The sequence below is a fragment of the Schistocerca piceifrons genome, chromosome 1, assembly GCF_021461385.2.
Source record: "Schistocerca piceifrons isolate TAMUIC-IGC-003096 chromosome 1, iqSchPice1.1, whole genome shotgun sequence".
Lineage (NCBI taxonomy): Eukaryota > Metazoa > Arthropoda > Insecta > Orthoptera > Acrididae > Schistocerca > Schistocerca piceifrons.
Window position 1 is genome coordinate 423,928,242 of NC_060138.1, and position 25,489 is coordinate 423,953,730.

Below are 25,489 nucleotides of genomic sequence, written 5' to 3' on the forward strand. Positions count from 1 at the left end.
TTAACTTAAATGAAGGTACCCAAAAGCTTTTCCACTAGCGATCTAGTTGAATGGAATTTGGTGTAAAGTACTCTCAAGCGCGCAGCGATTTTTTTCAAAACGCAATCAAATGTAGACTCAGACAACCTCGTGCATTCATGGAATTTATCACGATATGATCGTAAACTCTCATACAACGTATTAAAGTCTCCAAACAATTCTCTCCGTGTCACTAGAATACGCAGAACTTCTTTTACACTGAATAAATCGACGTTCATAAATGTATTTAAGACTCATGATTGAAATCGACGAGGGAAGTTGAAAATTTGTGCCGGACCAGGATTCGAATCCGGGTCTCATGTTTACTAGGCAGATGCTCTGACCGTCAAACCATCCAGAGGTTGCGATCATCGCAACTGCACGACTACCCAAGCACGCCTTCCATCAGACCCAAATTCTCAACACATCCACACACTACTGAAGTACTGCCCCAGGCCCATTATCCTCATTATTCGCGGCATTTCGCTGATTCCCTTTAGAGTTCGAGCCTGGTGTGAACCTGCACTGAAGTGATCATTCGCCGTCCCGCATTGCCACAATCACATCGGATAGTAAACCGTCCGGCTTATGTTTGTCTGCTCTCTGCAGAGAGCCACTACACAAAGCCAAACAAGGTATTGATGCTCAGGGCACTAAAGCGTCGACTCGCGTGCTGACATCATAGAGCGCTCTAGTCGCTCCCTGCCATGCTGCACTCAGGCTGCAGCCTCGTTGTTTCTCAGAAGGGTGTGCATGGGCTCCTGGCAGGGGGTGGACTTACGTCGGACTCTGGCACGTCGACGATGAGAAGGCCGCGGAGCGCCTCCGGCTCGTGGCAGCGGATGCCGTCCACGTCGAGCCTGGGTGTGATGTCGGGCGCAGGGGTGGGCGGCGGCGGCTGCTGGCTGGGCCCCGCCGTCGCGCCGGGGGCGGATGCGGCGGACAGCGTCGTCAGGTTGGCGGCGGACGCCTGCAGCGCCGGCGGCGGCGGCGGCGCGTCGCGCTGCTTCCGCGCCAGCAGCCACAGCCAGAGCAGCGAGCAGTTGCAGTGCAGCGGGTTGCCGGCCAGCGAGAGCGCGCGCAGCCGGTCCAGCGGGAAGTGCTCGGCCTCGAGCGCGGTGAAGGCGTTGCCGCGCGCCGACACGCGCTCCAGCGCCGGGTTGCCGTGGAACAGCCGCGGCGGCAGCGACGACAGCCGCTCGTTGTCGTCCAGCTCCACCGACTGCAGCTTGATGTTGTCCACGAAAGCCCGCACGTCCACCCTACACCGGCAGCGCAATTTCTTATCAGTACACAATAAAGTTCTCCACGCTCGAACAGTAACCACTGATTTTTTTTTCCATTTCAATTATTGCATGTTTAAAGACGTGTTGCCTAATTTTTAATAACAAGTGGTGTATTTTACAGTTCTTTAGGTAATAACACAGATGGCTCCGTATTACTAGCAATTTCTGTGGCGCCCTCAGTCATTCTGGTTATACACTCCTGGAAATGGAAAAAAGAACACATTGACACCGGTGTGTCAGACCCACCATACTTGCTCCGGACACTGCGAGAGGGCTGTACAAGCAATGATCACACGCACGGCACAGCGGACACACCAGGAACCGCGGTGTTGCAACGCCGCCGTCAGTGTCAGCCAGTTTGCCGTGGCATACGGAGCTCCATCGCAGTCTTTAACACTGGTAGCATGCCGCGACAGCGTGGACGTGAACCGTATGTGCAGTTGACGGACTTTGAGCGAGGGCGTATAGTGGGCATGCGGGAGGCCGGGTGGACGTACCGCCGAATTGCTCAACACGTGGGGCGTGAGGTCTCCACAGTACATCGATGTTGTCGCCAGTGGTCGGCGGAAGGTGCACGTGCCCGTCGACCTGGAACCGGACCGCAGCGACGCACGGATGCACGCCAAGACCGTAGGATCCTACGCAGTACCGTAGGGGACCGCACCGCCACTTCCCAGCAAATTAGGGACACTGTTGCTCCTGGGGTATCGGCGAGGACCATTCGCAACCGTCTCCATGAAGCTGGGCTACGGTCCCGCACACCGTTAAGGCCGTCTTCCGCTCACGCCCCAACATCGTGCAGCCCGCCTCCAGTGGTGTCGCGACAGGCGTGAATGGAGGGACGAATGGAGACGTGTCGTCTTCAGCGATGAGAGTCGCTTCTGCCTTGGTGCCAATGATGGTCGTATGCGTGTTTGGCGCCGTGCAGGTGAGCGCCACAATCAGGACTGCATACGACCGAGGCACACAGGGCCAACACCCGGCATCATGGTGTGGGGAGCGATCTCCTACACTGGCCGTACACCACTGGTGATCGTCGAGGGGACACTGAATAGTGCACGCTACATCCAAACCGTCATCGAACCCATCGTTCTACCATTCCTAGACCGGCAAGGGAACTTGCTGTTCCAACAGGACAATGCACGTCCGCATGTATCCCGTGCCACCCAACGTGCTCTAGAAGGTGTAAGTCAACTACCCTGGCCAGCAAGATCTCCAGATCTGTCCCCCATTGAGCATGTTTGGGACTGGATGAAGCGTCGTCTCACGCGGTCTGCACGTCCAGCACGAACGCTGGTCCAACTGAGGCGCCAGGTGGAAATGGCATGGCAAGCCGTTCCACAGGACTACGTCCAGCATCTCTACGATCGTCTCCATGGGAGAATAGCAGCCTGCATTGCTGCGAAAGGTGGATATACACTGTACTAGTGCCGACATTGTGCATGCTCTGTTGCCTGTGTCTATGTGCCTGTGGTTCTGTCAGTGTGATCATGTGATGTATCTGACCCCAGGAATGTGTCAATAAAGTTTCCCCTTCCTGGGACAATGAATTCACGGTGATCTTATTTCAATTTCCAGGAGTGTATTATTTGGACGTTTTCTTCATGAACACAATGACGGAATTTCTAGCCCATTCTTGTCGAAGGAGCAAGTGCTACGTCTGCAATGAATAAGCTTCCTCGAGTTTTACTTTCCGTTAGCGTGACGGCCTGAGACGTTCATACGAGTACTTGGCCCGTAGTCACACTCGAACTGAAATGGACCAAAATTTTCGTGCCTAAGTCACCCTGTAGGGATTTAGGGAATTTGAGGAAGAATCAAATCTGGACGGTCCTATGAGGATTTGAAGGCTTCTATCGCTCTTACACTTCCCGCTGAGAAAACCCGTGTCAGTTCAGCGTGCCAGCACATCTCTTTTAAGACAGGTTATAAAAGCAGGTAGCTAAGACATTAGTTTCATACGCGGAAAGAAGTTGTGGAAATAATCAACTGGAAAACTCTAAGGTGCGGAGTTTACCTGCGTAGTTGTCGGAGCCGGCTGAGACGCAGCTGCCGCAGCTCGAAGAGACTCTGGAAGGAGACGGCCTCGATGGTGTCGAAAGTGTTGCCGCTCAGGTCGAGGTCCACGAGATCGGCCAGCTTCGACAGCTGCGACGTCGGCACCGACGTCAAGTTGTTGTCGCTCACGTCCAGGCTCTGCAATATAAGAAGGCGGCGAGCCGCTGTGAAACGAGGGTCGGCGCCTGTGTGTAAGCGTACCGTGTCTGCTCAGGCTTAGTTCTTTGTTAACTCGGCAGACGGTTGTTGAGCAATGTCGTGTCGACAACATACTTTTCAGTTGAGAGCAGATGCGTTTTCGTACGCTTGGGTCGGGTGGAAGCAATTAGAATTTTGAGTTCGTCGCTTGGAACAGTAATGGATACGAACAGTAATCGATGCATACTAAGAGTAATGCAGTGTAACGCCATTAATGCAAGAATTAGTAATATGTGCTAGGGGACTGTGTTAAGAAAGTTTTATTCTGATTAAAAATGGATAACTGAATAAAGTTAACCACCGCATATGAATAATAATTATCATACAATGTATTACATAAAAATTTTCGTAGTTTCCATGGGGATAATGCAGACTGACGCTAACCATCTGTATCTTCATCTGTACTCTACTAACCACCTACCACGCAAGGTTGTATTTTAACCACAGTAACGAGTGCGAACTTCAACCGTTAACTGTAAATATGCTTGTTAAGTAAACAGAGATTTATTTATGCATTCTGTTCGTTCTGAGTTACGTACATTGAGCATTCTCGTACCATTGACAGTCTCAACTGAAATTAATAACAGCCAGGCTGTATTTAAATCGGAACAGCACTAGATGGTTAGTAGACTGTCTCAGCTCTTAAACGTCGCCTGTTTACCTGTTTGTGAACTCTGCAGCTCGGTTGCATTAATTTTACTAGCCTTTAACTAAATTTGGATCCTCAGGGAGTCACACCTATTGGTACGTGGCTGGCGACCACGGGGCTCCGAGCTGAGTCCTGGCATTGCTTCCACTTACTTATGTCAGGCTCCTCACTTTTATCTTTCCTGTCTGGCCACCCTCGGCCAGCTCTTGTTCTTTTCCGACCCTGACGCTATTAGGTTTCGAGGGCTAGGGGTCTCTCATTTTCCAACCTATACTTCAGTGTCCGGAGGTAAAATAGTCCCCCATTCGGATCTCCGGGGGGGACGACGACAACTTGAAAGGAGACAAAAAATCAAAACGAGAATTGGTACCTGGAATGTCAGTACTCTGCTACAAGCAGGAAAACTAGAAAACCTTAAAAGAGAGATGGAAAAGAATCATATAATAGAGAGAATAATGAACGGAAATAAGAAATGCTGCAAAATAGTAATGGTAGACTGGAACGCCATTGTGGGAGAAGGGAAAGAGGGAAACATAATAGGCAGTCATGGTCTTGGAAAGAGAAATGACAGAGGTGAATGGTTAATTGACTTCTGCAGGGAAAGGCAGCTGATAGCGGCAAACACATGGATCAAGAACCACAAGAGGAGGCTCTACACTTGGAAATCACCAGGGGATAAATACAGAAACCAAATCGATTTTATACTGGAAGAAGAAAGATACAGGAATGGAATCAAGAAGGTGCACACATTACCAGGTGCAGATATTAAAAGTGACCACAACTTACTTATGGCAGGAATAGAAATAAGAATGAAAAAACTGAAGAAGGCGACCATGGTGAAGAAGTGGGATTTAGAGAAGATAAGATCCAACAAAGAACAAATTACAGAAATGCTATCTCGGGAATTTTTAAACACATTACGAGACAAAGAAGCACCTGATAATGCCAACGAGTATTGGAATATGCTGAAAGAAGGAATCATTAAGGCAGGACAGCAAAATATAGGATATGTAAAAGGGAAAAGATTAAAAAAACCATGGGTCACACAAGAAATTATTTCCAAGATGGAGGAGAGAAGAAAATTGAAAAACAAGAACACTGAAGATGCAAGAATGATATATCGAAAGTTAAATAATGAACTGCGAAGAGAAACAGAGCAGGCTAGGAAAAACTGGCTAAAAGAGGAATGCGATGAAATTGAAGAACTGGACAGGAAGGGAAGATACGTCTTACTATACAACAGAGTAAAAACTATGACATGGGAACACAACAGAGCAGGAAGTGCTACTACGGAAATTTTGAGTAAAGACGAAGAGGTAGTGTACAAAGATCGTGACGATGTCCTCCAGATATGGGAAGAATATATAAAAGAGCTATATGACACAAATAGCAAACCAGAAACTCTGGAACTTGAATCACACAACAGTGTAAGTGATGACGAGAAAGGACGAATCATCATAATGGAAGAAGTAAAGTCTGCCATAGCTGCAATGAAAAATGGCAAAGCGGTAGGTACAGATACAATACCGGGAGAAATACTAAAATGCTTGAACCATGATGGAATAAGAGAAATATTGAGGTTATGTAATAAAATATATGACAGTGGTGAGTGGCCTGAGGACTTTCTGACAACAGTAATGATTCCATTACCGAAAAAACAAGGAACCAAGAAATGCAGCGAGCACAGGACAATCAGCCTCATTTCACATGCAGCCAAAGTGATGTTAAGAATAATTAATAAAAGACTTGAAAAAGTAATGGAGGAGAATCTTGGCGAGGAGCAGTTTGGTTTTAGACGGAATACGGGCACCAGAGATGCAATAGGGCTCCTACGAATCTTGGGAGAAAGTTTTGTTGAAAAAGGAAGAGACCTATATATGTGCTTCATCGATCTAGAAAAGGCATTTGACAATGTGGTTTGGGACAAGCTGGCGACTATAATGAGGGAAAAGAGAGTGGACTGGATAACCAGAAGACTTATAAACTCATTATATCTTAATCAAAAAGTTTCAGTTAAAGTGAGAGGAAAAAGTACAAACTGGATCAGACTAGGAAAAGGAGTAAGACAAGGATGCTGTTTATCACCTACTCTTTTCAACCTCTACTTGGAAAATACGATTGACCAATGCTCATTAGATGACGAAGGAGTAGAAACTGGAGGAAGAAGAGTAGGGTGTTTGAGATTTGCTGATGACATGGTCCTTCTAGCCACAGGGGAAAAAGAATTACAGGATTTGGTGGACACCATTGCAACTAACGGAAAAAAATATGGAATGAAAATTAACACAAATAAAACAAAAGTATTGGCACTAGGAGGAAATAAGGAAATAAAAATTATGCTGAATGGAGAAACACTAGAACAGGTGCAAAATTTTAAGTATCTTGGAAGCAGGATAGACACCGACTGGAAGTTCACCACAGAAATTAAAACAAGGATAGCAATGGCAAAAGAGGCGTTTTATAAGAAAAGGAGAATCTTCTGCTGCGGTCTGGACAGAGAACTCAGAAAGAGACTCATAAAATGTCTTGGATGGAGTGTTCTTCTATATGGCGCTGAAACATGGACTATGAGGAAAAAAGACAGAGAAAGGCTGCAGGCTTTTGAGATCTGGACATGGCGGAAGATGGAAAGAATAAGTTGAATGGACAGAGTAAAAAATGAAGAGGTACTGAGAAGAGTGGGAGAGAAAAGACAGTTACTAGATGGAATAAAGAGAAGAAAAAGAAATTGGATTGGGCATATATTAAAAAGAATGACGGACTGATAAAAACAGTTTTAGAAGGTTATGTAGAAGGAAAAGGAAGCGAGGAAGGAAGAGATTCCAGGTACTAGATGACATTATGGACAGCACAAATTACAGCAGCCCTAAGAAGGAAGCAATGGATCGCAGAAAATGGAGAGGCAAAGTACCTGCTAATATAGCAGATAACTGATGATGATGAACTAAATTTGAGTGGATACTGGCCATGAAAAATCGATCAGAACGGCAACTGGAAGATTATAAGCCGTACATTTGACGTAAAGCTGATCACTATTGCACAAAAGATGGCCATAGTTCATAGAGGGATGTACAAAAGTTCAGACGCGAGCCCTCGAATGTAATGTGTACTCAGCTACTGCGCCACAAACAGGTAAAGCGATTCTTCAATGTAAAACGAGTTAAGGAATATCAGAGGCTAAATGTTACTACCATTTTACTCAAATTATCGCCCTGTGTAAAGCTCAGTACATCTTTATGAACGAAATATCTCTATCTTAGGTCATCAAAAGCCGAACTGCCCTGTTTTACGACAGGTATGTAATGAGAGAATTATCGCTGCTGTTTTTCAATTATCGGACCACTTTCTAAGTGTCACCACTAACGGGAGAGGGGGGCGGGGAAGGCGATGCCGTAGCGGTGAGAGTGGAGAAACAGGGTGATGTGGTGTTAGGTTTTGGGAAGTGGGGGAGGTGCGAGCGGTGGACTGGGAGAGAGTGTGTGCACGAACCTGGAGGGACTGGACGCCGTCGAAGGCGGCGCGGTCGATGGAGGAGAGCACGTTGCGGCGCAGCGAGAGCGCGCGCAGGTCTCTTAGCGCGGGCAGCGCGCCCTCGGCGACGGCCTCGATGAGGTTGTCTGCGAGCCCGAGGCGCTGCAGCGCGGGCAGGCGGCGCAGCGCGGCGGCCGGCACGTCGAGCAGCTGGTTGTCGTCGAGCAGCAGCTCGCGCAGCTGCGGCAGGCGCTCGAGCGCGCGCTCGCCCACCGCCGACACGCGGTTGCCCGTCAGGTTGAGCGCGCGCAGGTCGCCCAGCTCGGACAACGCCGCGCCCTCCAGCGACGACAGCTGGTTGTAGCTCAGGTCCAGCACCTGCACCGACTTCAGGCCCTTGAACGTGTCCTTGCTCAGCGACGAGATGTCGTTGCGGCTGAAGTTCAGCGTCACCTGCGCATACAAAAGCAGCCTCGTGTAAAGGCTCGGCACCTCGTAATCAACACAACTCTGTTGAGAAACCTTGAGACGCCGGTATACAGTAAGTGCTGAAACAGACTTATTACTACGTGAGTTCATTTACTAACGATAAGCACATATCATTCAGCCACAGCAGCAAAAACACAGCTTAAAATAATTATATCTAAAGGCTGTTATTCAAGACAAATACACTAGTGGCGATTAAAATTGCTACACCACGAAGATGACGTGCTACAGACGCGAAATTTAACCGACAGGAAGAAGATACTGTGATATGCAAATTATTAGCTTTTCAGAGCATTCACACAAGATTGGCGCCGGTGGCGACACCTACAACGTGCTGACATGAGGAAAGTTTCCAACCTATTTCTCATACACAAACTGCAGTTGACCGGCGTTGCCTGGTGAAACGTTGTTGTGATGCCTCGTGTAAGGAGGAGAAATGTGTACCGTCACGTCTCCGACTTTGATAAAGGTCGGATTGTAGCCTATCGCGATTGCGGCTTATCGTATCGCGACATTGCTGCTCGAGTTGGTCGATATCCAATGACTGTTAGCAGAATATGGAATCGGTGGGTTCGGGAGGGTAATATGGAACTCCGTGCTGGATCCCAACGGCCTCGTATCACCAGCAGTCCTGATGACAGGCATCTTATCCGCAAGGCAGTAACGGATCGTGCAGCCACGTCTCGATTTCAGAGTCAGCAGATGGGGACGCTTGCAAGACAACAACCATCTGCACGAACAGTTCGACGTAGTTTGCAGCAGCATGGACTATCAGCTCGGAGGCCATGGCTGCGGCTACCCTTGACGCTGCATCACAGACAGGAGCGTTTGCGATGGTGTACTCAACGACGAACATGGGTGCACGAACGGCAAAACGCCATTTTTTCGGATGAATCCAGGTTCTGTTTAAAGCATCATGATGGTCGCATCCGTGTTTGGCGACATCGCGGTGAACGCCATACTGGCGTATCACCCGGCCTGATGGTATGGGGTGCCATTGGTTACAGGTCTCGGTCACCTCTTGTTTGCATTGACGGCACTTTGAACAGTGGACGTTACATTTCAGATCTGTTACGACCCGTAGCTCTACCCTTCGTTCGATCCCTGCGAAACCCTACATTTCAGCAGGATAATGCACGACCGCATTTTGCATGTCCTGTACCGGCCTTTCTGGATACAGAAAATGTTCAACTGCTGCCCTGTCCAGTACATTCTCCAGTCTCTCACCAATTGAAAACGTCTCGTCAATGGTAGCCGAGCAACTGGCTCGTCACAGTACGCCAGTCACTGCTGTTGATGGACTGTGGCATCGTGTTGAAGCTGCATGGGCAGCTGTACCTGTGCACGCCATCCAAGCTCTGTTTGACTGAATGCCCAGGCGTATCAGCACCGTTATTACGGCCAGAGGTGGTTGTTCTGGGTACTGACTTCTCAGTATCTATGCACCCAAACTGCGTGAAAATGTAATGACATGTTAGTTCTAGTATAATATATTTGTCCAATGAATACGCGTTTATCAACTGCATTTCTTCTTGGTGTAGCAATTTTAATGGCCAGTAGTGTAGTATACCGTGCTTAATCACTCATTAACCCAGCATTAGCGGATAAGGTCATGTTAGTTGGGTTACATAATTTAGTGTCGATATGGCAAAATCAAAGCCATCCCAAATAGGAAAAGTCATCCCAAGTTAGAATTTGCGATATTAATTCGTAACTCCTACCTCAGACAGGCACGAAGTTTACAATTTGAAATTGCTTTAAACACCAAGCTGCGTTACCAAAATGCCATGAGCGAAATAGATGGCACGTGTAAGAACACAACAACAGCCGGGGCTGCCTAGCACAGTGGCCTCCGTTCAAGAACATTTGACATCAGTTACAGGCCAGTAAAATAATCCAATTAGCTAATAAAAAAATCATTCCCAAGGCATATCAGAGCAAAAGTTCCAGTACACAACTTGGAAGTCTTACGGAAACAAAATTTAATAGACTTTAATGTCAAATTTCTCTTTAACCACGGGAAAGCCACTGCAGTGTATCACCACGGAGACGAAAATAACCGCAGCGTAAACACCTGTCTGTTGTGTTGAGCACACCTCTGGCAGCCCGCTACCTCCGTCGTAACCAACTCCACGCTCCTCTGAAGTAAATGTCGTGTGCCTAGGGGCTCCCGTCGGGTAGACCGTTCGCCGGGTGCAAGTCTTTCGATTTAACGCCACTTCGGCGACTTGCGCGTCGATGGGGATGAAATGATGATGATTAGGACAACACAACACCCAGTCCCTGAGCGGAGAAAATCTCTGACCCAGCCGGGAATCGAACCCGGGCCCTTAGGATTAACAATCTATCGCGCTGACCACTTTTTTTTTTTGCATTTTTATTCGTTATTGATCGTTGTGTTTGGTCGTTGCGGACGTCACATGACATCAGTTCATGTTCGTTTTGTTGATTCTTCCACTCAGTTTTTTATTACAGAGGCAAAGCAGCTCTCTGACCGAACACGCTGAGCGACCGTGCGGGCAACCACTCAGTTACCGGGGGGGCGGAAGCTCCACTGATATGCTTAACGATGGATACAAGGTTCCTTCAGGCCGCGGACAGCCCTTTTCCCCTATTGCACCGATAGACCGGATGCCGCCAGATAACTTGTTTTTGATTCCGCTCCACAGGCCTTATTGCCACAACCAATGAGAACCAAATCCCTTGTTCGTGACGGTTCCCTCCAGAGGGAGCCACTCGTTTCAAAGACCAGCGGTGAAAGATGAGAGGCGACTACCAAAATAGATAAGCCGCCACGGCTCACACTGTTTCAAAATACGCGTAAGCTGTCCTTATTGCAAGACATTCGTCAGAAATAAAGGGGTACCCGTGCAGAAACATAACCGATATGTACGGAAGACATATCTCGAAGACGGCGTTCCTCGTTCTGGATACACTTTCAGAGTCACTACGCTAACATATTTATTACAAATGAAACTATATGGTTCCAAAGACCTATTGAAGTCTCACACATCTAGGATTCACATATGCAGACTCATGCGACGAAAGAAAATTGGTACTGAGGCCGGCATTGGAACCCGAATCTCTGGCTCACTAGGCACTTGCGCTATCGACTACGCCACCCTGCCACGGTGGCTTTGAACAACTGCGGGGCCCACCCTAGTTGGCCCACTTCTCAACCCCAACACTAAATGGGCTGCGCTGTCAATGGGAATTTGAGTTGAGGAGGCGGCATGCTGGGGTAGTCCCTGCAGTCGTGCAAAGCTACTGGGCGACAATCTGCAGTGATGGATTCCTGAATGGAAATGGAGCAAAACAGATCCTATGAACATATATCCGGAAAGGGTCGGTGTGCACGCAACGACTAAACGACCCGCGGCAGAATCTTCTCATAGAGGGATTTCCGCTGCTGATAATCCCTGCAATCGTTGCCGGCGAGAGGGATAGTGGCGGTTGTCATGCAGGACACGCAGAATCGTATTTTGGCTTACACGATGTTGGCGGGCCACTTGCCTGGAGTTTATAATTGCGTTTGTCTCATTATTGTAGAACCTGGTCCTCCAAATCTGGTGTACGCACCAACATAGCTGCAATTTACTGATGATTATTTTCTGCTTACTTGTGTCAACAGTCCTGCAGTTTTTTTTAGAAAGAACAGTCTTATTAAATAAAAAGTCTTCTTAAATAAAGGGAGCCCCATAAAGAACGACTTTCTGAAATGCCTGCAACTTCTGTTCTAGTAAGTTGGCTGCACTGAACGTTGCACGATTTTCATTTCTTTTCTTTGTGGTTAACAACGGTTGTTCTCGCAGTGAAAACTTATTACAAATGTGGTCAATGTTGTGCAGAGACCCATCGCAAACTCCATGGAGTGATTGGTCAACGTAATACACCCAATAAATCTACGTGATGAACTGCTAATTTCTGAAAAACGGTTCGCTTGCGGACATTAAACTCTCGAGTTATCTTCGAGTAAGATGTTCTGTGGACAACATCACCATGTGAGTGATAATGTTGGTTTAAGTACGGTGAAATATTTTCGACGACGTTCACAACAATTGGATTTCTCATAACCAGCATGCAACGAATTTTAAAAGTAGATCTTGACCTTTCACTTACAAAATTCAGTTGGCACAAGAGCTGAAGCCAAACCATCACAAAAAGCGGCAAGCATGTTCCCACTGGATGTTTGACAAACAAAGAGCGGGAAGCGAAAATAAATAGTGTTCACTGATCAGGTGCACTTTCTACTGAATGGCTTCTTAGCAAACAAATTGCAGGATCTGCGGCACAGAAAACCCTCGAGTAAGTTTGGAGAAACCTTTACAACGAGCGACTGTGTGACGTGGAATTTGAGCTGAGGGCGAAAATGGGCCGTACTTCTTCCAAGATGGCGCCGGAAACGCATTAACTGTGCACGGCAAACGCTACCGCAGTATGTTAGGAGTGCTTTGTGGTCTGAGATGGATCGTATGAATGCTGGACAGTTATGGTCTGAACAAGATGGTGCAATCTGTCACTTATCGATTGCAACAATAGACTTGTTACGAGAGAAATTTCCTGCCTGTGCGATTCCTCGCAGTGGTAACATGAATTAGCGAGCAAGATCTTGCGATATGACACTATGTGATTTTTTTCATGGGGGTGTTTGAAATGTCGTATGTACATCAAGAAATCATCATTTTTAATTAGATTACATGTTTCGATAACCCAGGATCATCTTCAGATCCAAGTAGTTGCGTCAGCAACCCGTTTCATCTTCTCAGAATTACATACTCAGCAATCCGCCTTATCTGCTCAGAACCATGTGTCAGAGGACTGATGATGATTGGTTTGTAGGGCGCTCAAATGCGGGGTCATCAGCGCCCATACGAAGTCCCAATTTTTACACAGCCCAATTTTTGTACACAGTCTAGTCTAACCACTGTCACTAATGATGACGATTATGATGAAATGATGAGGACAACACAAATACCCAGCCCCGGGTTGCAAAAATCCCCCACCCGGACGGGAATCGAACACATTACAATAGAGAATACCGTGTTCTAATGTACTTGAGCTAAGTTTTTGTTCGTTTAGAGTATTTTATCACGGATGCATTTCATTTCCTGTGAGTAAATCGGCGTTTTTGATCGACGTTTCAAAGGCTTGTGCTCAAGTGGTATTCCTGTTTGACAAAATTTGTTTTCTTTGTTGTTATTTGTCTTTGTTCCAAATATTTTGGTGAGGATAATTTTGTATAATTTTCGCGTTTTGTTATGATTAGATACTAATGAATTTCAGACGTACAACCAATCTAAATAACTTGACTGCATGCAATAATTGATCGTTTGAGTGAGAAACAGCAATAATGGTAATTTTTGACACACATAAGTGGTGGCGAAGCTCATGATACTTCAAGTTTCAAAGCAGTGTGCTGTTACTATAACACGGTCTGTTCTTTGTTTCACCAACTGTATGTTTCAATGGAAATTTCAATATTAGTCGTGTAGTATTTTACACATTGTTTGAGAGCTAGCTGTTTGTCTGCACTATCACTGCACTATGCTGCTCGGCCTCTCAAGGGAGGTTCTCTGAAAACTCCTAAGTGCGTCCGAACCCAATTTTAATAAAAGTGTTCTTCCAAAAATCATTACTTTTGGAATGGGAGGTTTGGACCGCGACTGTTTTATCATCGCAATTCCGAAATCAAGTACTCTACCAACGAAATGTGAGGGACCTTTAATAGATATTGCACAAGTTGGTATTACTGTGGATTGTTTGTTGCAATAACAATCAGTTACATCAGATGTTGTTGGGAGCTTGAGGAAGAAGCACATGTTTTTATTTTTTTGCTGTGCACTCTTAACATAAAACTGCCGAGAGGTAGAAACGGACCCTGTAGGAGTCAGGTAATGTGACTGTCGTAGACCAGAGGTAGTACATCAAGATCAATACTTCACGCGGCAAAAACCCGACGGAAATGCACAGTGCGGTCTAAGATATTTAATAGTGGATCGTAGTACAGTTTCACACTGGGTTAATCGTTTTAGTGGTGGACGTATGAGCACAGACGATAATACGAAATCCGCAAGGCCAAAAACGTCAACAGATGAAAGAAGAGTGAAACTTGTAGCATTTGCTCTTGAAGAAGATTGCAGTGCGGTTTGTAAGGATCGCAGTGCGAATTTTGAGAAACTCTCCGAAGCCATGGGAACTCCCCCGACATCAGTATTCCGTATTCTCACAAGTGATTTGAAGAAGAAAAATGTTCTGCGAGATGGGTCCCACACTGTTTGGTTGCTGAAGAGAAGTAGAAACGCCTAGACTTTGCAACGTTGCTCAAACAACGATTCGATCGTGAAGGTAAAGGATTATAGTGCCGAATTGCCGCTATTAATGAAACCTGGATTAGAGACTTTGAACCGGAGTTGAAATCACAGTCCAATGAGTGGAGAGCTTCAGATCCTCCACGCCCAAAAGAAATTTTGACTCGCTCAAAGCACAAAAAAAAAAAAAAAACAAAAAATTCAAATGCGTGTGAAATCTTGTGGGACTTAACTACTAAGGTCATCTTACACACTACTTAACCTAAATTATCCTAAGGACTAATACACACACCCATGCCCGAGGGAGGACTCGAACCTCTGCCGGGACCAGCCGCACAGTCCATGACTGCAACGCCCTAGACCGCTCTGCTAATCCCGCGTGGCTCAAAGCTCAAACAAATGATGATTTTTGCTTATAATCATCAAGGAATCATCATGACAGATAGAGTCCCGTTTGGAACAAGTATCACAGCAGAGTATTGTCGTAACGTCACGTAAAACCTGGGCAGAAAAATGCACAAAGCGCCACCTCTATTGCTCGAGGCTAGGCCGCTCATTCTCCACGACAATGTTCGCCCGCATATCAGCAATGTTGTAGCCCAAAAACTGCGCAGATACGGCTGGGAAGTATTGCCTCATTCTCCTTGCAGCCCGGACATGAGTCCACCAGACGTAGACTTCTTCCTGAAGTTGACAAACTGTATGCGTGATCTTCATTATCTTTCTCCGGAAGAGCTTTCTACCACCGGTACCCGAGCCATTCGACAGACGAACAGACGGGGTGTCCTGGATGGAATAATGGAGCTTCCAAGACTTTGGTATTTAGTCATAGAGAAGCGGGGAAACTATATTGTAGCGGTGTAAAGAAATAGTGAAAAAAATATTGTAAGATGGCAAGAACTATGCCCCTTACATGAAGTCATTAAACATCACCTAACTCACGTTGAGCGAACAGTAGGGCTGAACAAAAATGACTGACAAGGCACAATGCATCTTGTAGACGATATAGTATGGACGTATTGGAATAATTAATGTCGGGTGATGGTTTTAAAGTAATTCACACGACATGAAAACTTCGTGGAAACGTGTCGATTTACTGGAGGCTAGTTTACCACAGGGAAGTACTCAAAATTGACCGTGGCCGACGGGGGAACGGCTAAGGGAAGCGACAACAGGTAGCTTAGGGCGGCTCAAGCTCTGAGAAAGCGGTAACGGTGCGCGGCCTCCAGCCGCCTTAAGATGAGTGACAGTGAGTGGGTGGTTGACCCCGACTCCATGCTGGTGTACCGGGAAACAGACGGAGAACTTATACGCCTGTTGATAAATGTCTGTCGTCCGGTTTTCTGTGAAACATGCGAGAAAGCCGCGCAAAGCTACGGTGGAGCGGTCAGCAGAGGTCAAAATATGCGTGTTCGTGACTATAGCAACTTCACGCTGAATTCACGGTCCGCAGAGCCTGAAGTAAATCAGGTGAAGAGCGACAGCATGAAATACGCCGGCCTCCGACGGGAACGTAGGACCAAGGAATTTGAATTACTCTCCTGGGCGTCAGAATTCCGGAAAAATTGGTGTTTGTGCAGACGCTAACCTTGATGGGTGGCCTGGGAGGAGCGAAATAGCAGAAGTTGAGAGGAAGGGAAATTTTGTGGGAATTTGTTCACTTCCCAGAGGAGGCATTGGTTGGCGCTGGGAAGCGACGCATAATTAAAGCGACTTGCGCTGCAATTGGCATTAGTGATTTTGCTGGAGGGGAAACCGAGGCGAAGAGCAGACTGTGAGAAGTTTCCGTAGAGGTCTTCCGTTCCCAGCTTGCCTAGAGTGCGGACGTGGCGTTCTTTACTCAGCTTGCCTGAGAAAGAGTGAGCATCTCTGCAGTTTAGGACTTAGCAAATGGAACGATTGAGCTTGGAGATAGAAAGTTTTGGTTTAGCTATGTACTGAGAAAGATAGCTAGGAGTGGAGCGCAGCCCTGCAGCGCCACGAGGTCGTCCGACGTCCACACAACGACGCCGCTCCGCCACGCTGTATTCGGTGATATTGCGCCCGCTCCGGCCACCGATTAATTTGTTGGATCATGTCGGCAAAGTTTCCACGAGGGTTTCATGGGCCGTGTATTGTAGAATTCTTCTCGCACTTCGCATTACGCCTGGGTCAGTCGATAGGAATTACTTTTGAGTTATCGCGCTTTACTCCACGCAAACGCAATTTATTACCACTGCCTGATAGGAGAGTCTTGTAATGAGATGATTGAAGGTCGGGAGTTAAAATAAATTTGTGCTAATCGACTGCATCTGTTTTCAATCAAGTAGTTGAAATCCCAAGTCACTTTATTAATTAATTTTATGTTCAACATTTGAATCTGGTGTTGAATAGATGAATATAACATTAATGTGCACCCCTTTGTAATTAAAAGTGATCAATTCTGAATAAATTAATGTCAACACTGCCACCGCAGTTCAATCAGGAGTCACAGGGCCATATTACTTTTTTGCGTTATCCGATATTGCGGCAGTTTTGCACTCTCTGTTGATCTGTTAGTCAATTAGTTGGGGTGAACACACGCCAAAACCAGCGAAGTAACGGGTGGGGTGTTACAATGTTTAAAAAAATAAACGTGTAAGTAAAAAAAATAGCTTGCGAGATTTATAAAATGTCCTTCGTATCATTGTAACGCACAACTCAAAAAAAAAAAAAAAAACACAGCCGGTAGCACAGCTACTCACCAGCTTGGTCTGCAGTTTGAAGTTGAGCGTTCCGAGCGACGATATCCTGTTACGGGACAGGTCGAGATGGCGCAGGTTGGGGTAGAGGTCGAGTGTGAAGTGGACGTTGCTGATGCGGTTGCCCTGCAGGTTGATGCGCTTGACGTCGGGGTTCAGCTGGATGGGCACGACCTCGAGGTTGGCGTCGGTGCAGGAGGCCTCGAGAGTCTCGTCGTCGCACTGGCACTTGGACGGGCAGATGGCGGCCGCCGCAGAGTCCGCCGCCAGCAGCGCCAGCGCCAGCGCCGCCCCCAGCACCGCCAGGGGCCGCCACCGACAGCTCGCCGTCCGCCACCCCGCTGTCCGCCTCTGCCGCGGCGGGGGCGGCTGGCCGCTACCTGCACTCACCACCATTCTCACGTCATGCTGGAAGCCCCTTTTGTACGAGCGGTTTCCTTATGCAATACCAAGCGACTCTAGGGCAACGCCCCTGGATTTGTATTCCTCCACTGAGTTTCGCCTGTTAGACGTGGTCGTTTTTGTTTACACATCAGTGCCAAAAATGTGTGTCGTGTGAGCTGACGTTTGTTTAGTTTGGCACCTGGACGGTGAAAGCGACGTCACGAAAAAACCGTAATACGGTAATAGAATGTACCAGGTGTACCGGTATGAAATGAGCGTATTTTTGTGAAAATGAAACACTAATTTTGAATTGAAAAGTAAAAACATTTTATTCAAAGTACTGACCATTGCTTTCTATCCATTCTGATCAGCTTTCTGGCAATTTGTGGACACCACGCCAATAGAAATGTTCGTCTTTTGAAGCAAACCAATCAGACACCCAATTTTCGACTTCTTCATAGGAATCGAAGTGTTCCTCAGCCAACGCGTGTCCCATTGATGAAAACAAATGGTAGTCGGAAGGGGCCAAGTCTGGTGAATACCGCGGGTGGGGTAGCAGCTCCCAGCCAAGTGTTTTGATTGTATCCTGAACCAGTTTTGCTTTGTGTGCAGGTGCATTGTCGTCTAAAAAAATTATTTTGCCATGTCTTCTGGCCCATTCTGGTCTTTATCTGATCAATGAATAGTTCAAATTGACCGTTTATTGTCTGTAGCGATTAGTATTCACAGTTGCACCGTATTTAGAAGCTCATGATACACCACACCTTTCTGATCCCACCAAACACAGAGCACTGTCTTCTTGCCGAATCGATCTGGTTTTGCAGTCGATGTTGATGGTTGTCCCGGATTAACCCATCTTTTTTCCCGTTTAGGATTCTTAAAATAAATCCATTTTTCATCGCCAGTAACAATTCGATGCAAAATTGACTTTCTTTCATGTCTTTGAAGCAAAATTTGACAAATGGTTTTTCGGTTTTCCATCTGTCTTTCATTCAATTCATGTGACACCCATTTACCACACTTTTGGATCTTTCCCATAGCTTTCAAACGGTCAGAAATTGTTGTGCAACGTATAGCATTGCTGCCATTTGCTTCTGACTCAAAGTATCATTTTCACCCAATATTGCTCGCAATTCGGCGTCTTCGAACTTTTCTGGTGGTATTCCACGTTCTTCATTTCTTACAAGAAAATCATTATTTCTGAACCATTGAAACCATCTTTTGCATGCTGCTTCTGATAGAGCATGCTCACCATACGCCTCGACAAGCATTCGATGCGACTCTGCAGCACTTTTTTAAAAATGAAAACAAAAAATTAATGCTTTCCGCAAATCGTCACTTTCTGGTACAAAATTCGACGTTGTTAACACGATGAAAACATATGATGTTGTTTGTTCCATGACTTGATGTATACTAAATATCTTTGACAGATGTCATACCAACCAAACAAAAAAAATTAAGGCTCGTTCACAACAAATGTTCCCTATCGACACTTTTTGTATCTTAAAGCGCATTCCATACCGGTACACCTGGTAGGAACCGGCAATGTGCGCTACTTGTACCTGACTGCCGCAGTGCGCGAGTTTCGGGCGGTGTAAATGAGAAGAGCTTGCCCCCAGCTAGTGCCAGAGATACATTGAAACGCCAAAGAAACTGGCATAGGCATGCGTATTCAAATACAGAGATACGTAAACAGGCAGAATACGGCGCTGCGGTCGACAACGCTTATATAAGACAAGTGTCTGACGCAGTTGTTAAATCGGTTACTGTTGCTACATTGGCACGTTATCAAGATTTAAGTGAGTCTGGACGTGGCGTCTTGTCTGCGAACGAACGATGGAACACAGCATCTCCGAGATAGCGATGAATTGGGGATTTTCCCGTACGACCATTTCATGAGTGTACCATGAATATCAGGAATCTGGTAAAATATCAAATCTTCGAGATCGCTGCGACCGGAAAAAAAAATCCTGCAAGAATGGGACCAGTGACGACTGAAGAGAATCGTTCAACGTCCCAGGAGTGCAAGCCTTCCGCACATTGCTGCAGATTTTAATGCTGGGCCATCAACAAGTGTCAGTGTGCGAAACATTCAACGAAACATCACCGATATAGGATTTCTGAGCCATAGACCCACTCGTGTAACCTTGATGACTGCACGACACAAAGCTTTACGCCTCAACTGGGCCCGTCAACATCGCCATTGGGCTGTTGATGACTGGAAATATGTTGCCTGGTCGGACGAATCTCGTTTCAAATTGTATCGAGCGGATCAACGTGTACGGGTATGAAGACAACCTCATGAATCCACGGACCCTGCATGTCAGCAGGGGACTGCTCAAGTTGGTGGAGGCTCTGTAATCGTGCTGGGCGTGTGCAGTTGGAGTTATATGGGACCCCTAGATACGTGTAGATAGGTGACACGTACGTAAGCATCCTGTCTGACAGCGTGCGTCCATTCATGTACGTTATGCATTCCGACGGACTTGGACAATTCCAGCAGGACAATGCGATACCCCACATGTCCAGAATTTCTACAGAATGGCTCCAGGGACACTTTTCTGAGTTTAAACACTTCCGCTGACCACCAAACTCCCCACACGTGAACATTATTGAACATATCTGGGATGCCTTGCAACGTGCTGTTTAGAAGAGATCTCCACCTCCTCGTGCTCTTACGGATTTATGGATAGCCCTCCAGGATTCATGGTGTCAGTTCCCTCCAACTCTACTTCGGATATTAGTCTATGCCACGTCCTGTTGCGGCACTTTTGTGTGTTCACGGAGCCCCTACACGATACTGGGTATCTTTGGCTCTTCCACGCAAATATTGGTGGGTCATCGGGATGTCATGTTAGGATTCTACATAGTATCAGAAAGGCACGGACTACGACCTTACTTGTAGAGAGCCACTAATTTGGATGGCTAATGGGAAAGTGGAAGAAATGGCAACACTATTAAATAAAGGTGCAAAAAATAAACAAAGACATCCATTGTGAAATCAGTACAGAACGTGTTACGCCGATGCCAAGGTAGCCCCTGAGGGCTGGCAACCCATATTACACCACAGAGGAGGGGGTTGTCTTTGTCCAAGGCGTACCAAAAGCACCATGGTAAAGACCGGCTATTTTATACACAAGATAACGGAAACAGACATTCCGAGCACTACTTCCTGCAGGGGGAGTTCGAGCCACGGCCTGCTGGAAGTATCACTACGCCAAAACCTTGTAACCTCCCCCTCACTTATCGACCTTAATGACAGTGAAAAATTAAACCGCGTGTACCTAATGGAAATTTGGGAAAAGCAATCGTCACCGAAGTTAATCTATCGGTAAAGAGGGAGGAAAGGGTTACATCTAAATGAAAGGAAAAATGCAAATGAAACTGGTGGAAATTAATTTTGAAAAGGGGTAAAGTTAATAAAGAAAGTAAATGTGCGGCCGTTACGTTAACAATTAACTAGCGGTAATTAGATATTTGAGATTTGGGGGAAATAACGGTCGCCAGTCCTAAGGACAATTACTATAGTAACCGAAAAAGAAAGGTTATTACACATATAATTAACACTAGAAGCGTGGCAACTGAAGGTTGACACGTGTAGTGTGAAAACTGAAAGTTTGTCAGAAGTAATAAATTTCGCTACACTCTGACTTAATTTAGCAAAAGAATTAATAAAACCGGAAAATCGAAAGTTAATTTAGTGACTGAAGTTAATAGTGAGCTTTCTTTCTGAAGCACATCGAAATCCAGTAAAATACGGTTAGTCTTGGACTACCTCAACAATCATTTCAAAAGCAACTTGACTCTACGCAATTTAGAAACAAGAGATTTAACTCTGAACTTGAATTAAATGATTCTGAACTATTAACAATAGTAAAATTTAGTACGTACCAAGCTGAGCTGCAGTCACAGGTAAGCTAAAATATGCTAACAAAACTCGCACTCTAAATTTGTGCTCGTGTAACCTAAATATTGTAGCCAGCTACTGAACTTTGAAATTAAAGCAGTGAAATCTAATTATATTATTTTAATGCTGGCGTTTGAATTTCAACGACACTCGGGTTCATTTCGAAAAAGGAAGGGACCCTGCTTGGCAATGCAATTGGGACAATGAGCAACAAAGGTTCATGCTAAGTTGCTGTAATTTTGCGAGGCAAATGGAACAATTTGAAAAGCTGAGGTCTGCCATACAGTTCTGAAACTTTACGTGCTTTTAGTCTTCCTTGTTGGTTGATTGAAGGTTTGAAGCCGTCGATCGAGGAGGTGGCGACAGTCACTCATTGTCGGCCGTCGCTGTTGCAGAAGCTGGATGTTGGCGCGCCTTCTTCTCGACACGGTCACCAGGCGAAACGGGCTCTTGATGTGCGCCAGCTAATGCTTCCCGTCCGCGACACCATGTCAGAAACTATCATCGCGAGTCGAGCGCAATTACATGCTGCCAAACCCCGAAAGCGCGGCAACTCGCGGGAGCGTCACACAACACACCTGCTCCACTCGCCACTCCCCGCCAGACTCTCACCGTTCTGCCCGCGCTTCACGCGGCAGAGTTAACCCTACCAAAGATCCTACACACTTTGAGTCTTCACACGACCTATCGATGTAATCGTTCGATAGCAGTTTTCCCTAGGCAAGACCCAGCGTAAAAATACAAATAATATTTACGAAACAAACCAATTATACATCGACATAAATGCATAAATATATATATATAAACAGTAAAGCAATTACAATATATAAAGAGACAGAAATGTCATATCTTGAGGTAACAAAACAAGGAAAAAAAATAATAGTACAATAGATGGAAATAGGAGGATATGCATTTCCGGCGTTACACGTGCCCCACATTGTCTGAGGATGTCCGTGTAACGTAAACAGACTCAGAAAATGTCCCAAAAAAGAAACAGCGGAAATGCATATGCTCAAAACATCAACAAAATTTAGCATTCGTCTAATTAACCATAAATCAATTTTTAGACCATAATAACTGAGTGGAGACACTCCTAATCTTATTCCACTCTGTCATCTTGCACAAAATAAAACAGGTTGACAACATATTAAAATTCATAGAAGATATAGAAAATGGTTTAGCTATTCCAAAATCGTCAAAATTCCTAACAGTATCAAGAAATGGAATACTATTTACAAAATTAATCAGAGTACATGGTCATAAAAACAGGTAGATCAAAATACGCAAATTAATAATTAAATAGACTACACATTTTATATAACCTTTTCGTAATTAATATTCTCGTCACGAGAATCTATTTAAAGCTAAACAAGAAAATAATGTACAGCAGATCGACAAAAACATAAATATTAACAGCAGAATTCTTTCAGCTGTCCAGGAAGAAAAACAATTCCGCCTTCCGTACTCGCAAGTACAAAGAATGCGGACAGCGGCACAAGAGCCGACAGCGGCTCGCCTCGCCAGTATTGTTGCGCCCGCGTGTGCGGCACGCTTGATCTCACTCGCCCTTGTGACGGCGTTTCCAGAACGTCTGTTTCACTGAATTCTTTCGGAAAAACTCACTCCCGAGTAATCTCAAGGAGTCCCTTAATACTATCACAGTGGATAAATCAACACTGTCCATCATCACACGCATGTACTAGCCTGAAACTTAAAACAGCGTCTAAGTACATCGGCAATGACTAATAAAACACACATTCATGAAATCTGACAGCTAGTTACAAAAGCATATTTACATTCCTTAATCTACTGTGACTCAGCTGAAAACTTAAACTAGCAGCTTGGATTTTTCAGTTGGTTAAACGTCTAATCAAAATTAATTACTTGTTAATTACAAGTTCTTTAATGATCTCTAGGTCAGGCAAAAGCATCGCAACATGGCACATCCTTAAATCTTCTAACTCGCTCGATTTCTCATGAGCTTTTACAAGTACTAAGTCTCCGATTGCAAACTTAGCAAAACGCGCTTTAGCGTCATGACGACGTATGCGAGCATCGGCTTTAGCTTCATTACTTCTCGCAAACGATCTTTTTTCACACCAATACTAATGTTAATCCGTGGAGGGAATTTGATTATCTCTTCCAATTCACTTTCTACACTTTTGTCAATGCCGAAATTCCTCATGTTATGGCAGTTCAAACTCATTCCTACGTCAATGTCATCCGGCCAGTTAACAATGTGTATAGGCTGGTATTGCCTATGCACACCGTCTCCTGCCTCGTCAAAACCAACTACCATTGTTTTATCTAGTGACATACATGTCAAAGTTTTGCTTTCGCAGTTAATCACTGCACGGTACTTTAATAGCCAATCTAACCCGATAATTACTTCCGTAGTTAAGTCTGGCACGACGACAAACTCTTGTTCAAATCGTGCCCCACATATCTCGAAGTTGACAAAAATCTGTTTTGTGACCGGTTTACTGGCCTTCCCAGTAGCACCGATAATTTTCACTCCTGTTACTGGCATAACTACGATGCCAGGTCTGTCTTTCAGTAACTCAAATATTTTCCCAGATACAGCACTCAATTCTGCCCCGGTGTCAATCAACACGTTTAGTTGTAGGTCGTGCATATTAACGGACACTACTATCTGTCTACACTTGTCCTCGACTGTTTCTTTATTTTCCCACAGTAAATCCTCGTCTATATCCAGGTCATTCCAGAAAAAACCATCCGGCTTTGATCCTAAATCCGATTTATCTGGCGGCTTTTTCAGCCTCTGTTTACATACAGTTTTAATTTTAACACGTTTGTCCTGAGGCTTAGTCTGTAGCTTCGCCTCCAATACCGAAACCTTTTCCTGTAACTCGTCAACTAGTGAGTGTTGCTTTGCTATCAATTCACTAATTGTCACCTTCGTTGATTCCCCTTTGGTCAGATTGATCTCATCTGCCAATCTACCTGGAGGAATGTGCCCAGTCGCATCTGAAATTACTTCCTCTGGATCTGCGCAACCCACACTGCTACCGTCTGACCGCACAACGTCAGCTCTAACCTCATACACGCTGAAATCTATGTGCTTTTCTACCAATTGTGTCCGGCTATCACTAAAATTTTCGCAATCTTTCTCCTTAATACTTTCGCAATGTTTAAACTGGAGGTTTGCGTCGGATGGGTCGGCTACTTCTACCACTGAAACTTTCGGTAAGGTCTGCCGGTTAGGGCCAGAACTTTCCGTTACTACTTCAACATCCAACTCTTGTGGGACGAGACACGACGAATCTTGCTCGTGCTCCCCCTTAACATCAACTATTTCTAGTAAAGTCTGCCGATTAGGGCCAGAACTTTCTATCATTTCACAAAAACTATCTTCTTGCGGGACGAGACGTGGCAAATCCTGCACGCGCTCCCCATAAACACTTCTCCCATACAGACCCCTATAATCTCTTAGTTCGTCGTATAAGCGACCGAACTGCCTTAACCAGACCTCATCCCTCTCTGCATCCCCTCGCTCGATGACGGACGTGTTATCCGACATCTGATCTTCTCTCAACAATTGCGAATCATTCTTAAACTCAATCTCCAGTTCCGCTGCGGGTATTACAGCTGCCACTTTATGATCGATTTCCGGAACACTACTTAAATTGTTCTCACTGACAGCGAATGTATTTTCTACTGCCGCGTATACAGCTGATCTACTACTTGTGGGCGCACTCTTTTCTCTTAACACTGGCACACTCTCCCGCCGTTGATTATTCCACACGGAATTTTCATAATGACGATACCTGGGTTTTCTCCTGTTATTGGGCCGCCAAAATTTCTCCACGCCCGCTCGGCCCCTCACCGGCGCGGCTAATGGTTTCCCTGTCTCGTCCCAGCAGATACGCTCCCCGGATGCTGCTGAGGCGGTTCATCACACCCTCTGGCGTTATTACTATTCTGTGAGGCCCGTATCACGTTAGTACGATACTGGTTTCCGTCATTCCGGTTATTATTTGCAT

At 45.7% G+C, this 25,489-nt stretch overlaps 1 protein-coding gene across 1 annotated transcript in view; it reads right to left on the reverse strand.

The window, feature by feature from the left end:
* LOC124732586 (leucine-rich repeat and immunoglobulin-like domain containing-NOGO receptor-interacting protein 4) overlaps positions 1 to 25,489 on the reverse strand; it is a 48,389-nt gene that overhangs the window by 11,956 nt on the left and 10,944 nt on the right. Inside the window, exons 2-5 of the mRNA XM_047248521.1 lie at positions 17,198 to 17,574; positions 7,699 to 8,133; positions 3,322 to 3,500; positions 800 to 1,280 (exon numbers count right to left, since the gene is read on the reverse strand). Coding sequence (XP_047104477.1) covers positions 800 to 1,280; positions 3,322 to 3,500; positions 7,699 to 8,133; positions 17,198 to 17,574 — 1,472 coding nt within the window. The remainder of the gene's footprint in view (positions 1 to 799; positions 1,281 to 3,321; positions 3,501 to 7,698; positions 8,134 to 17,197; positions 17,575 to 25,489) is intronic.